Genomic DNA, 14,818 nt, shown 5'->3' with positions numbered 1-14,818 from the left:
TTAATTTTTTAACCTCCTGTTTCCTTGCCTTGAGGCAAGTAACTGTCCATTCAAAAAGCTTACTTCATCCCTCTGATTTACAGCGATAAATCATCAAGTAATCATACATGATGATAAGCAGAGATGTTAGGAAATAATTATCTTCTGTCACTACATTAGCATGAAACTTTCAGAAAGAATTCACATCTTCAAAATGCTGAAGTTTCAGAGAGATTCAGCAAAACTTCACTAAACAAATAAAAAGTCATAAGTACTTTAAAACATTTATCCTTTATATTTATTGGGTTTTATTCAGAATGGACTTAACTTTCTGTAAATTTTATGCAAGTGTCATTTCCTGAAATCTGAAAAATGGTACCAAGCAGTATATTAGGGACAGATGTTCACCCAAGCTGCTAAGAAAGTCTAGGGCAAGGAATCAAGTAGAAACCATGCCCCAGCTATTATTTTTCCCTTGAAATAGGTTACCAGGTCAGTTTACTGTCATGTAGCACCACTAATCATTTAAATGTATTTGTTTTCCTTAATCAAATAGTGAAGTATTTAAAAAAAAAAAAATCAAGTAAGCACTAAAAATCAACTCAACTTGCACAGATGCTGTTCCATGTCTGAAAATAGTCGTACATTTTAAGATTCATCTCAAGCAACAAAAAAATCTATTTCCAATTATTACAACACAATACATTTAAGGACAATCAAAATAGTGGCCAAAAGTAGCCAAAACCTCACCCCTCTTATTATTTTTTGCATAAATTATCATTCTCTGTATATTAACTGTAAGAATAAAGTCAGTAAAGAAAACATTTAACAGTAATTCCCTTAAAACTCAGTTTCTATAAGCATACCTGTCTGCAATGGAGCTCATTTTATGGGTGCTTATGGTAAAAAACATAACATAGCACACTTTAGTCTTGTGGTAGACATTTGTACGTTTGCCTGTAGGAAAAAAAAAAAAAAAACCAAAATGTAACTCTGGAGGAATAACCACATACTTCACTAGAGAATACTTGCCTTTATCTTTTCTTTAAACTGCTTTTAATCTCCTCTCAGTCTCCTGCTCTGTACTGACATCTTCTCTAATCTAGTCTCCATTACCATTATAACCTGGACTTTAATATTTTATTTTACATGACAGAGTTTAAAAGAACACTGCTTCATTAAATGTCATAATCAGTAAATTTGGACAAAGCCAATATAAGCCTTTCCCTGGCTCCAAATTTGGGGATTTAAAATTAAAGTATTTATTTCAACAAATATCTACTTGCTGGTACCCAAACATTACAGAACTACAAAGGTGTACAGAAAGATTGAATGCCAAAGATAAAACAGTGCAGTAAAATCTCTCTTTGACATAAAAAAAGTCAGTAGTCAAAAGCTGCTTATGGAGCAGCAGGACTGGAATTTAAGAGATTAAGGAACAACTGTGTGAAACAAAAAGTTTTATATAAGAGCTACAGTTGCAGATTTTTAGGTGTTTTTTAAATGCTATGAACTTAACATTAAACAGGAATTACATCTATTTCAAAGGAGCTCATTTTAGTCACTTCAGTAAATCACAGTTTCTGAGAAGGAAGGATTTACTTGTTTCTGAAAGTGCCAAATCCAGCAGAGCAGTATGGCAAGAAATATGGCAGCTGCTACTTCATGATCCAATTAGTGAACAAAATGTTCCAGGAAGAGCTAATCTCAGTTTTTTGACAGAAAGGGAAACTGAGGAAGAAAGCTTATGTTCAAACCAAACTTCAGAACTGAGCACAATGGGAAAAATAAAAGAGAAAGCTGGGCTGCAGCACAGTCTCCTTCAAGGTACATAACAGAGTGCGCATGCAATTTTGCCTAAGAGCCCTCTTAACCACTTCTTCAAGTAATAAGGTTCAGCTTTGTGTTGCATTTATTCTCCAAAGTGCAGTGCCCTGTAGAGGCACTTGAAGTAAACCATTCTACTATTCAAATACTTCAAAATAGCAATTGTATTGGCCGTTCCTACAAACTTAATTCCCTACATTTGTTGACCAAGGTTTATAAAGTAACAAAGCTGTATTATTTGAAAACAAGGCAGAAATGGCAAGAGAAAAATAAATTTTGAAAATTTTTGCTCAAATTTTTGTGAGAAGTAAGCAGAGGTTACATTGCTCAGCTGTAAAAGCAATCTACCATCACTAGCACAGAATTAAAGATGATTGGAATTCATTTAGATTATACAATACTGATAGAGGAATGCAGTAGTTACAATTTTAACCTTGCATCAGTTTTTAAACAATTTGGGAACTCATGGGGATTAAGAGCAACATGTAATTCCATTGACCAAATGATACACTGTTCCATTAATATGCAAAAGAAAAACATACAGCTAAGCATATGTCACTAAATACAACTTGTGACATAGCTGACATCTTCTTTATGCAGAATCAGAGCTCAAGAATCAGTATTTTTCACTTCAACAAAGTGCTCAGTTTCTAGTTTCCCTTACTACAGTACACAGATCTTCCATCAGAACTGGTGATTCAATTTGGCATCCAGAACAATTAAAGGAACTTAAAAACTATCTAAAATGCATATGTAGTGAATTTTTTTTCTTTCTTTTCAAGGTCTGACCCTTTGCATCCTAAGTAGCAAGAAACTGTAACTGCCAGTGATACGTGTCAGTGGAAAAGACTGCAGAGACACATACAGTGAAATCAGGCAACTTCAATACAAACAGCACAGAAATCAAGGACTATGTCTATTTCTAAAAATCAAATTCAGTCATGTTCTACAGCAAAAAAGACACTACTTTGCCACTGCCTTTAGTGTTGATGACAGAAAGCCAGAGGAATTTTATTAATTAAAACAATACCTTTTATTTTACCTTTTATACTTTGGGACTTGTTAAAGTGTATGGTTTAGGGATGAAATGCTGGTTCTTCTCAAGAACAATGTGGAGTATCCTCTTTTACAGAAAAGCATTAAATTATGAACTGTAAAAAAATCACAAGGAGAGTTTTTAAGTCAATTAATTACAGAATTAATATTTTCTAAATAAAAAAGTATTCATGTGATTTATTAATGCCATATTCTGCCTGCTTTCACTGTCAGAATTCACCTTGCTTAAAAGCTCTGTTCCTTGTTAAACAGTGTATACTAAAACTATTTCTTCTCTGCTTCAAGCTGCTGTCACTTCATGTCTATCTTTAACCTTGACATCATTTTTACTTTTAAATGTGGTATCAACCACCTACATCTTCGCTTTCATTTGCTACCTGCAAAGCAGCTCTCCACACCATGATTTAAGCGTCCCTCCTGCTAAAACTCTTACTTGGCCCTCCACTGTCTTTCTCACTGATGCCTTTTCTTCTTCAAACTCTCAGAATTGCTGCTCTCAGGACTGCAGAATGTATAGAATGCCACTAGTGACTAGAAAAGTCATCCAGCTGCATTACTGCTGCTGCCTCAGACAGACATTAAATTCTTCTTTCAATACCCAGTTCAAAAACCATTCCAAAAACGTATTCCAAACTAACCCCACAAATGCAGTATTTGCATTAAGAAAATCAGTCTAAGTGATCCTCAATTTCTGATTCCTCTATACTACTATTTTTCATTGGAATGTATTTTATAGTCTTTCCCTCACACCATGCTACTTCCTACGTTTCTAAGTTACTTGAAATTGTTTTTTTCCTCCTGCCTTTATCTCATTTCTCTCTGCCTTGCTTTCTGTTCTTAAAATAAAATGAATTCACTGAACAACGTGTTCATAAAACTTTCTACAAATCTTATTATAAAAAGCATTAAATTCTAAAACGAATGTAGTGATCTAAAAACAAAGCTTATGCTACTGTCAGATTCATTAATGCTACTGAAAACATCAGAATTATTTCTGCACTTTTTTCGATTAGAAAAATTAAATTTCTCCTTCCCTTGCACCTAGCAGAGGCTCTTAAGTGGTTAAAAACCAGACACAGATATTAACATAGGAAGTTAAAACACAGTAGAACAATCTGCCAAAAAGAGGAAAAACAATTACGGCATGATTCAATGAAGCCACTCACTCTTTTCTGGCCAAATAACCTGCTGCCCCATTGACCTACTTTTTTAGGTGCTTACAGCCTCCTCTCCTCTCCTGTTTTGTTCCCTTTGACAAGTGCAAACATTAACAGTGACAAGGAGTCCCATGTAGGCTAGGTTACAGAGACTGCAACATGAAACCCATGTTTTTAAACTGCTTGGAGTTGAAGAACTCTGCCAACTCTCACCCAGCTCCTAGCAGAGGAAAATTTTAGACTTCATCTCTGCAACATGCAGAAGTTTGGGCTTTTTTTGCTTTTGATCACCATTAACAATACAGACCTTAAGCACAGAACCATACACATCAATGTCTAAAACAAAGCAAAAAAAGAAACCAAAGTTTTTAAGAATATTTCAAAATGGGATTTCAAGATGAAGAGGACAAGAATATGTTTATGTTATAAAAGAACATAGGCAAGCTTAAACCAAACCAAAAGGAAAGCTAATCACAGTGGAAAAGCTTTTGTAACCAAAACCACACAGATCTCTAACTCAGTAGAAATGGCATGCATGTGAAAGCAAGCAGAGAGGTCTGGACGCCTACACACCAGCTCTTTCAGCCACAAGTGTTCAAAGGTCAGGAGTCTGTCTCTATAAATCATGAGTGCTGGGTTTTTTTTTTGCTGTTGTTTTTGAAAATTATTTTTAATATGATCAATTCTTTTGTTGTTGTTTCTATCTTCTGTACACATTCAGTGCGTGCTTTCAAATTTTTCTGTCTGATCAAGAAGAATAGTGACTTACTATTTTTAGGAAAACCTAAGTTCCTCAATCAAAAACCTCAGCTGCTGCCATGGATGTACAAATTATTAATACCCAACATTGCTCAATCTGCAGCAAAAGCAGGAAAGCTAGCAATACCGCAGCCTCTGTGCTGTGCTGACTTATCATTCTGAGAGTGACATGCAGTTACTGGATAGCAAATTAGTGCACAGCCAAAGAAACACAGTTCTGAATAAGTCCTAGGGTAAAAAGCCACAATCCAACCTCAGGTAACAGCAAAAAAATCTGCACCACCTGACAAAATGTTCCATGTTACAGGCTGAAGGAATTTCAGTAACCTCAATCCGATTTTGTCAATGACTGGTCTGCATACTGACAGTATTAAATCTTAGAAAAACAAGTTCAAGAACTGGGAACACTGGGAAATTACACCACAATCTTGCTCATGACAAGTATGACAGATGAGGCAACAGCCAATTCTGTATATAGTCAGTGACTAAAGCTTTTATGTCTCCTCCAACACTTCAACAGTAACATTGCTAAATATTTTTGAGAAAGAATCAATATTGTCTTTGTACTATAAGAAAGAGGTATCTACAGACATCTTAATTTTATAAGTAATGTTTTCATCACTTTCATCAGATTGCAGTTCTCAGATGGAATTACTGGGAGATGACAAGCACTAGTAATACAAATAATTTCAACCAGGAAAGATTTTATGAAAAATATAGGAAACAATTCAGTTGTCCAACAATACAGTGTCTGCAAACTGAATCAGATTAGCATCGTTAATACAACCTGATCTCTATGCCTTAATCCTATTTTGCCAGGGGAACAAACTAGTGATTACAATCACTGAGGATTAGCTTTAGAGATCTTGTTTAAAGAATCAAAATCACGGGACAACAGTCTGCACTTCCACAGCAGCTGATGCCACAGAACTGCAGGATACTCCTGGGTTACAGAGCACAGTAAGCAAGCCAAGGAGCAGAAAAGTCACACTGTGAGTGAACAGTCAAACCAGTACCTGACTCCCAACACAAGCAGAGCAACAAGAACTTATTTATTAAACAGACCCTGAAGATAATTATAAACCATCTTGATACTACTTTCCAAGAACAAAGGAACACTTATGTCTGCACTACAAACTTTTCAGATTTTACTCTAGAGAGACATCCCAACACAACAGGCCAACAGAGATCCATCTGTTGTCTCATGTCCAGAATACTACACCACTATCACTCAACGCTTTCACTTCACTCCTTCCTTCCTGTTTCCTTCCTCAGTCCAATCATTTTTCTCTTCATCTTTTTGGAGGAAGGAGTAGAGAGAAGAAGAGAAAGAATTTGCTTTGTTCAGTTTTAAGTAACTATGGATTTCTGGAGAGGGCAAGAGAGCTTAAGATAGGTGAGCCATGACCTGTTCTCTAAACAGATTTCCACCTCTCCACGGTTATAGAAAGCACTTCTGTTCATCATTTCCCTGTTTCATACCAGTTGGACTGATCTCTTCTCAATCTGCTATCATCTTCCACTTTTCTCTGGAGTCTACTTCCCCTTTGCTACCTTCAGCATGAAGCCTGGCACACAGCTTCCTGTCCTCTGAAGAGTTCTGCATCAAATTACTGGCCTGGAGCACAATGCTGATTTCTCATCTGGGTTCAGGCCCTGACTCACGGTCGGACTTCTCAGCTTGTTCTTAGACTTGACTTCATATCACAGAATAGCCTGATGATCTGGGCTCTTGCCTGAACCTGATTACACGCTCTGATGAGCAGCCTGTCCTTTTGGCTCCCTGCAGTGGCTAGAAAGAACTCAGCTAGTAGCTGCAAAGCTTCATACGCAGCTGGTCTTCAACAGTGAAGACCTGAAGGCCTTCTTTAGCATTCAAGTGCATATCAGTCTTCTTTTCCTCCCCTCCATCTCTCCCCAGGCTACTTGTTTTACCTTTAATTTCTCAGATATGAATTAAAATTAACCACAACTAGAAATAATCTGCTGTGTTGCTTATGCACCCTTTCATATCATTACCAAAGATACTGGAATAAACTGATTACAATACAGATTCTCAGAGTTTGTCAAAGGATCACAAAATAGCTGAGGCTGGAAGGGGTCTCTGGGTGCCTCTGGTCCAACAGTGACACCCAGAGCAGGGCACCCAAGGCCATGCAGCTCTGGAAGAACTCCAAAAAGGAAACTCCACAGCCTCCAGGCAGTGCTGGCTCACCCTCACAGTGAAGTGCTTCCTGATGTTTGTTTGTGCCTACTGACCTGTCCTTGGGCACCACTGACTCCCTTCTCTTTTTGCACTCTCCCTTCAACTCTTTACAGAAATTCCCCGACCCTTCTCTTCTCCAGACAGAACAGTCCCAGCTGTCTCCTCTCATAAGAAAGGAGCTGCTCCATGCCTTCCCATCATCTTCACAGCCTTTAACCGGACTCTCTAACAGTTCCGGATCTCTTTTGCACTGGAGAGCCCAGAACTAGACCCAGCAATCCAGGTAAGATCTCAGCAATGCTGAGTAGAGAGAGGAAGGACATCCCTCAACCTGCTGGCAATAATCAAAGAAGAATATAAATCTAAGCAGATTTATACAATAAATTCAAAGGGCAGTGCTTAACGACTTGGCCACCAGGTCAATATTCTTCCATATTCTCATGTAAAATATCTTCTCATTCCTTTGCATTCACAGTTCCCTATGGGAGATTCTCTTCCCTCAATAACAAAGCCATGCAAGCATGACACAAACACTGCCTGTAAATCCTGTGAAACTAGTTTGCACAAGAGGAGGCTGCAGCTACAGGTTTCAATTCCTCTTGCACCAGTTTTTATTTTATAAGGTTCCTCCCCGCCTCTCGCCACTTTTATTGGACTTTCACTGGAGGTTTGCATCCTTTTGACTCTAGCCACAGAAAGCAGATTTGTGAAGTAATGTGTTTAAAAAGAACTCACAAATCACACTCACAGTTTTAAATACAACCTTTATTATTTTGTTCTTATTAAAAACTGTGGCTCTATGTACCTTTGAAAATTCGCATAGCTGAGAAGGAGGAAACTATTAAGTAAATCTGTGACTGCTGGGTTTTTAACAGGAAACCAAGGGTTAAGTCTTCAGAGTATGTGCTGTTTTCTCACATTTGAAATCCAACTTTGCCTACCTGAAACACACAACTAGTATGTCCTTATTGAGTATTTAAAAACAGCACTTCACTGCATGAATTTTAATCAAGACAAGCTAACTCGTTAATGCTACAATTCAACACTAGAAACCCTCATGTCCCTGAAAATCTCTACTTTAATGAGACTTGGGGCAGAAATAGCTTACACAGTCAGCTCAGTAACAGATTCGAAACTGAAGTTAGCTGAGCAGAAAGTACAGCAAACTGTGCAAAATCCTGACATTCTGCTGTTCTCACAAGAGGGATCTAAACTTGGTCTACTTTACAGAGAAGAAAATCCCACCTTCAGTCCTTTATTCTCTTATAAACAAAGGAGAATGCATGCAATTGACAGGTCAGGTGTTTTTTCCAGAAGCTCGAAGACGTAACAGTGCCATGAATGTGCTCAAATACTGAAATTCCTACTGCAGAAAATTATCTGTTTAGCACAAGATAATTATTTTCTACAGAATAAAGTTATCAGACAAACAAAAATGTTCTTTTCACTTTATTTCTCAAGATTAATAAAAAAGCAATGACAAAACTTATTAAAACACTATTACTACACTGAGAAATAAGTCAACAAGTTAAGCATTCTTCTTTCTCTGTCCCAAAAAACAACAGGGAAGAATGTTTAGATACAGCAAGTAAAAACTGTCCTGGAAATCATCCACTATCAAATTCAACAGATGTAATTACTACACATTCAAAACAAGGTAGGGTAGATGAGGTTCTTCTTCCATTCCATAAAACAATTCTGCTCTGTTTTGATAGAAACCCATGTTTAAATGCAAAAAACGAGACCTTACAGTTATTATTACTGCAACAAAAAACAAAGCATTTGCCAGTGCACTACAATTAATCATGTCAAGTGAGCACATTACCTGCCAGACTTTTAGTAGCAATGCATGCGTGTACTGTAAGTATGGAAGAGGTAGTTTAAAGCAGTTAATGAAATGCATGCAAATGAACCTTTACAAAATTCTATCCCAGATCAAGAAATTTAATCCAAAGAATATTTAATACTTCAAATAATCTAAAAGAATTCCCATAGTTTGTATGTGAAGAATCAGACCAACTAATAATAATAAAAAAAAAAACCAGCCAAATAAAAACCTTTGTTCAAAATTTCTTGCTCTGTTACCACTACTGCATTCTAAAACTCTTTAGAGATCACTGCAGTCAAAAAGATGGCCAAGAAGGCCTCTAAGAACTTATGCTGTGAAAGTCTAAGGATTTTGTTGTTGCTGGCTTGTTTGTTTTTATAGGAGACAAAAGACTTATTCCTGCATAGGGCACTCATCTAGAATAAGGAGAGACAGACTCAGTACTCCTTCAGATCAGTGCATACATGAAAATTACCACACATAGGATAGAGGAACAGGGTATGCATAGTCTCTGAAGATAAGGACATGGCTACAGATACAAGTGACTTCACAGAGAAAGTATCTATTTCTAATCACTTTTACCAAATTCCTTTGTAAAGCTGAACATTTCCAAGATAATGTTAGCATTTTACAAATTATTATTTTTGCCACTCATTTCTACAACCGTATTAAATTCCCTCTCTACTGCTAGCATTAGTAACTGTGATCACACAGTCAACACAGCCTGAAGCCAGACCAGCCTAAGGGCAACCCAAACATTGTTTCATTCAGGTAAATCACCCACATTCGCTTCACCATACAGCGTGCCTGATGTTGGCACCGGGGAAGGGGAAGCAGTCAATCACCAGGTTAGACATATTCTGGCAACAATGCCAGCTCATGATGATCTACACCATGTGTTAAATTACAACCGGAGAATAAAATTAGAAGGAATGAGATTTCAGTTTCTGCTCAGAAAAGACAGTGTTGTAGTTCCTATTTGAGAAGTCTGCTCCATATTTTAGATGAAACAAACATTTGCACTCCCTCATGAATTGCAGTATAGCATGTGACAACATGAAACAAATTAAATTTCAAAATGAGGTTTGTATACATGCACTATTTCAGAATAATGCAGAGCTTAGTTTCTTGATATAGAAAGAATTCCAGAACTCAGCTTTTTCAATAGGAAACTCACATACAATGCAAAGCACATACATATCTATACTTTATATTATACTTATGTACTCTATTCACCTGTAGCTACAGAAATTTAAGTGAAAGAGTGACTTATACTAAGACCACAACTCTTAAAGTCGTGCAAGAGTACCAACTGGATAAACATAAAAAACAAACAAGGATAGTTGAAAACAGCAACTCAAAAATAAATGACAGGTGCTGTAGAAAGCTAATATTTAATCTGAACCTTAATTATTCATCTCATTCAGAAATGCAAGGATAAATACAACACTTCAAAAATATTTAGTGATGGGCCTTTTTTTTTTTTCCCTAATTTGATTGCACAATCCTCAATCTGTGCAGCTGTGCAACTGCTTCTGATGCTTAGATTTCTCAGCACACATGACTCATGCACAACTAAATTATCCTGTAAAGCATTTGGGAAGAGCAGACCGACTGCCTGTGGAGTGGCAGAACACTTCATTGGAAACTGTCTTGGAAAAGAAAGAGGAACTAAAACTTCGTGTTCATGTCACCATAAAAAAAAAGAGAAGGAACACTTTCTGTTCAAATACTCAAGTAAAGTCCAAGTCAAAAATACCAAACTAGGAGCTTCTCCTGCCTGCAGCTCCCTCTCTTCCCCCACATCTGTATTAGCACACAGCTCCTGCTATATTCATAAGATTAACAACATTTAGCAAGGACTTTTCTATAACTCTGGCGTCTGCCATTAAGTCCTTCAGTGTTTCCTCTGCACAGTACAACTACCTGTTACTGAAAGAGCAAGTTTACACATCGAACAGAGTCTCAAGACTACAGTCACAGAATTCTGAACACCTGCATTGTTGTGCTCTCCTTCATCTCATTACACAAAACATTAGAGTTTGTCATTTGTCAGAACTGTCAGCACAACGATCCAGGCTCAACTGGAATTACAGTGATTGCAAAACCTGAGACACAGGACACATGCTTCATTACAATAGCAAGAAATACCTTAACTGGATAGGGGAAAATAAAAAGGCAAAATAAATTAAAAAGCTTTACAATCGCTGCTCAGATGAAATATCTTAACTGTTGTCTTAGATAAAAAAAATGGACAAATCCAAGACAAAAGATATTTCCTAGAAACCCCTGCAGAACAATCTGTAACCACACTGGGGATAAAGTTTAAGGTATCCTTTAGCCACTTCAAATGCTATAAACAAGGACCAAAAGGAAATGGAACATCACAACACTCAGCAAGTAGCATGGCATGCTCAGGCAGGAAAAATGGTGTATTTTATTCTGCACAAAGCATGCAGAAACACAGTACAGAAACAGTGTATAAACTCTAAATGTAACGTAATTTTACTGTAATCATTCCTTACATACATGGTAATAAGTCTCTGCTTAAATATTCAAATATTAGAGTAATGAGCACAACTGAATTTCTGAATGTTCAATTAATGCTATTGAAAGGAATACCACTGTAATTTGAAGAAGCACTGCAACTTCTAAACAACTGTCTTTAGCCATTTATCTTCTGATATCCTATCAGTTTATGCAAATGTCATGTTTGTTCAACTTCTTTCTTCATGCTTCTGAGTAGCAGCAGCATGCACTCCTTCTTTATGGCTCTATGACTACTGACATAAACAGAAACCTTCAGAACTTGTGTTCAGTATGTGGAGTTCAAAAATTCCACTCTCTCACCTTCAGGGGGTCACCAAAGCACACCAACAAATTCCTTGTTCCCATTAACTACAATTACAACCAAAGCCTTGAGTCTGGTCTACTTAATTGCAAATTAGTTTGATAGATTATGACGACAGAATTCCTCTTCAAACATCAGGTATTTTTTTAATGACCATTTTCTGGAGCTTGCAGAGTAATTCAGCACCTGCAGCAGAACTAGACGCAACCATTTTCCACTCTGCAAGCACTTTCAAAAATATTTTTAAAATCGTTAATACTTACTGAAAGTCATAAAATATAATACAACCATAGATTTTTTTAAGGCTAGTGTTTTTAAAATTTGCTGCTCAGATAAGAACTTTCAAAACGGTTTGGGGAAAAAAGTAATTTTTCAAATTAAACTCCTTTTGTATTTTCAGAAATTCAGATTCTATCCTGGTACTTCTCTATATGCTTTTAAAAGCTTTGTATGAGTGCTCCAAGTTATTTACATTAGAATCATTACTCTTTTGCACTGCCTATAATATTCAACATGAAATGATATCAGCTATTTGGTACCACACACACTATATCAGCATGATTCTCTAAGCCCTTTTTAGGCTTCCATCAGCTTTTTTTCTTTTGCAACTTTTCCAGCTTTTATTTTACAGAACAATAAGGTGAACTACTTCTATTTACCTAAACCCAATTCAGCTTGCTTACTTCTTGCCCCCTCAAAGTCTTCTCTGCTCTCTCAAGTTCTCAACAGCTCCCAAATTAGCATCACTGTGATTTACTCACAAACACTTACAACCTTTCCTTCCAGGTCATTCCTGAGGATACTAAAATTAGCAATGCTTAAAAGACTGCCATCTCAAATAGCAAGGAGGATCTAGTTAAAAATCAAGTTGCACTAGATGTGTCCTACAGCTAATAGCTGAAATCGTAGCAAATGAGGTACAACATTCCATTTAGGCTCTTTCTCCACTTTTTAACAGAATCTGAGTCAGACTGAGTATTGAAGACCTGAGAAGTAACATGAAGAAAGTATTTATAAAAGCCTTAGAGATTCCTAGGATCTTGCTAGGCTCCTATTGAACACTGGTATCAAGGAACAGGATACCAATAGTTATCAGCATTCATAAGAAACACTGGAACTAATATAAATCAGATGTTGAGGCCACATGCTAAAAGGCTAATGAATACAGCCATACTTTACTTAAGCATACGTGGAGGCTTGAAACAGTTTTGTTATGCCTAATGCATGAACTAATTTACTAACAGAGTGGAAATGAAATACAGAAGAGAGTAATATTCCAAAGACAAGGTTACTTAAAATAATGAAGGCTCATTATAACTTGCTGGCTTACAATTTTGAAGTTCTGACTCTCAACATTTGTCTTCATTTTAAAGGCTTGTTCTTGCCTCAATAAGGCCTCCTCAATAAGGCTGCTGGATGAAGCACCAGAGTATTAAATTTTGATTCTGACTTAATTCTTGGGTTTTTTTGCTAGCTGAAGTCTCTGAAACACGTATATAAAGATTTTTTAGAAAGGGTTATACAGTTTGAACAGAGAGATGCTTTATGCCTGGGAGAACAAAATATGACATCTAACATTTTCATGCTAGTTATAATACGCAATAATGTTGTGGATATAACCAATTTAAATTACTCTGCAAATAACTTGGTTTGGAAAAAAAAAAAGAAAAAAATCAACAAAAACCCACACCACATTTAGTACAAAAAACAAAAAAAAAAAAACACCCCAAAAATAACAACCTGAAGTTTTCCAAAATGGTGTTGATATCTGTGGTGCTACAACTTTAGATTTGTTTAATGAGCACATTAAAGAACTGATGCTCTCAATGGCAATCTGGTAATTCTGGGGAAAAAAAATGAATCAAGAGCTGAAACGTGGAAAAATCTGATAAACAGAAAATATAACTGAGTTTATTCCTAATCATTGGCTTAGGCAGGCAGGATATCACCCTAGCAGCAAGTGTTCACAAGTTCCTGGGACTCAGGAGAATTAAAGCCATACAGGAACAGATGGGGAGAACTCACAACTGTTAGTTCAAGATGAAGTGATTTAACACTGGCAACCAAATATTACTTAAATTTTCAAAGCATTAACAACTGCCATCTTTAACCTCAAACTGAGGAATACAGGAAAAAAAAAAAAATCAATACTAATTCTTGATATCAATGCATAAAAAAACCAACAAACTGCAAACATTTGTGAAGACCACCTCTTTTTTTTCTTTTTTCTTTTTTTTCCCCCCTCGCTCAGACTCAATGGCTGCAACAGAATTCTGGGCTTCTGTGCCTTTTTGTTTTATTTTTAAATCAACAGTGATTAAAAATTCAAGGAAAAATCTGGAGTAGGAAGTGCACAAATTTCAGTATTGCACATGAAATTATAAAAAAATATCATGACTCCTATTTTTCACAATTTAAGAATATAAATAAGGAAGGAAAACAGATTAAAGAACAATCAATTACAAAAGACAGCTGTGATATAGGTCATTTGATTTACTGTCATTGGCAAGTTTTTTTTTCCCTATTTCCTTGACAGTTTGTATAAAAAGAAGCTGCTGCAAAGAAAACCTCAGCTTCCCACTATTAATCAAAGCTAACAATTTTGTCCATGTCACCACTAGCAAGTAAAATGGAAGCAGTCGAGAAGGATCAGTAGACAAAAGCAGCGCGTGCAGACACTGCTCAAGCAGGTTTATTTTGGGTTAGACTTCATTTAGCCTCCAGAAGCAAACATTACCATTACACAGGCCACTCAAAGTTTTCCAAGAATTTAATAACTGATTCAGGCCTGTATGTTCCCAGCAGAGACAGAAGAACACCTCACACCTGCAGCAGAACTTAGAAGTTGGTTTTCTCAGAAGGGAATGTAATTCAATCACAGTGAACCAGTAGGTACTAAGAGGAATTAGTTGAGAGATCTGTCCAAAACCGTATTAATGACACAAATTAAAATGGTAATACATATACTTCAATTGTATTCTTCCTTTCCAAAAAACAGGCATCATCTCACAAAACAGAACAGGCACTGATTCAACAAGAACTGAAGCTTTTGCTCTTAACTGCTCACCGTGTTAAAAGCAAAACTAAACAGAAAACAGTATGTGCCAACCTACTGGCACGTATCTTTCAGATTTTGTGTCTCAGTAATTTATTTC

The 14,818-nt window shown here is 36.6% G+C and overlaps 1 protein-coding gene across 10 annotated transcripts in view; it reads right to left on the bottom strand.

Annotated features, from left to right (window-relative positions):
* CLOCK (clock circadian regulator) overlaps positions 1–14,818 on the bottom strand; it is a 59,504-nt gene that overhangs the window by 31,402 nt on the left and 13,284 nt on the right. For 9 of the 10 annotated variants that reach the window (XM_048941024.1, XM_048941029.1, XM_048941025.1 and 6 more), the window contains 2 exons: positions 2,849–2,957; positions 846–936 (listed from right to left, as the gene is read on the bottom strand). In XM_048941024.1, coding sequence (XP_048796981.1) covers positions 846–892 — 47 coding nt within the window. In that variant the 5' untranslated portion in view covers positions 893–936; positions 2,849–2,957. Of the gene's footprint in view, positions 1–845; positions 937–2,836; positions 2,958–14,818 lie in introns of all 10 variants that reach the window. The other variant, XM_048941026.1, reaches the window with a different exon arrangement.

Source organism: Lagopus muta, chromosome 4 (genome assembly GCF_023343835.1).
Source record: "Lagopus muta isolate bLagMut1 chromosome 4, bLagMut1 primary, whole genome shotgun sequence".
NCBI classification, from domain to species: domain Eukaryota; kingdom Metazoa; phylum Chordata; class Aves; order Galliformes; family Phasianidae; genus Lagopus; species Lagopus muta.
This window is presented reverse-complemented; position numbering and strand designations above follow the sequence as displayed.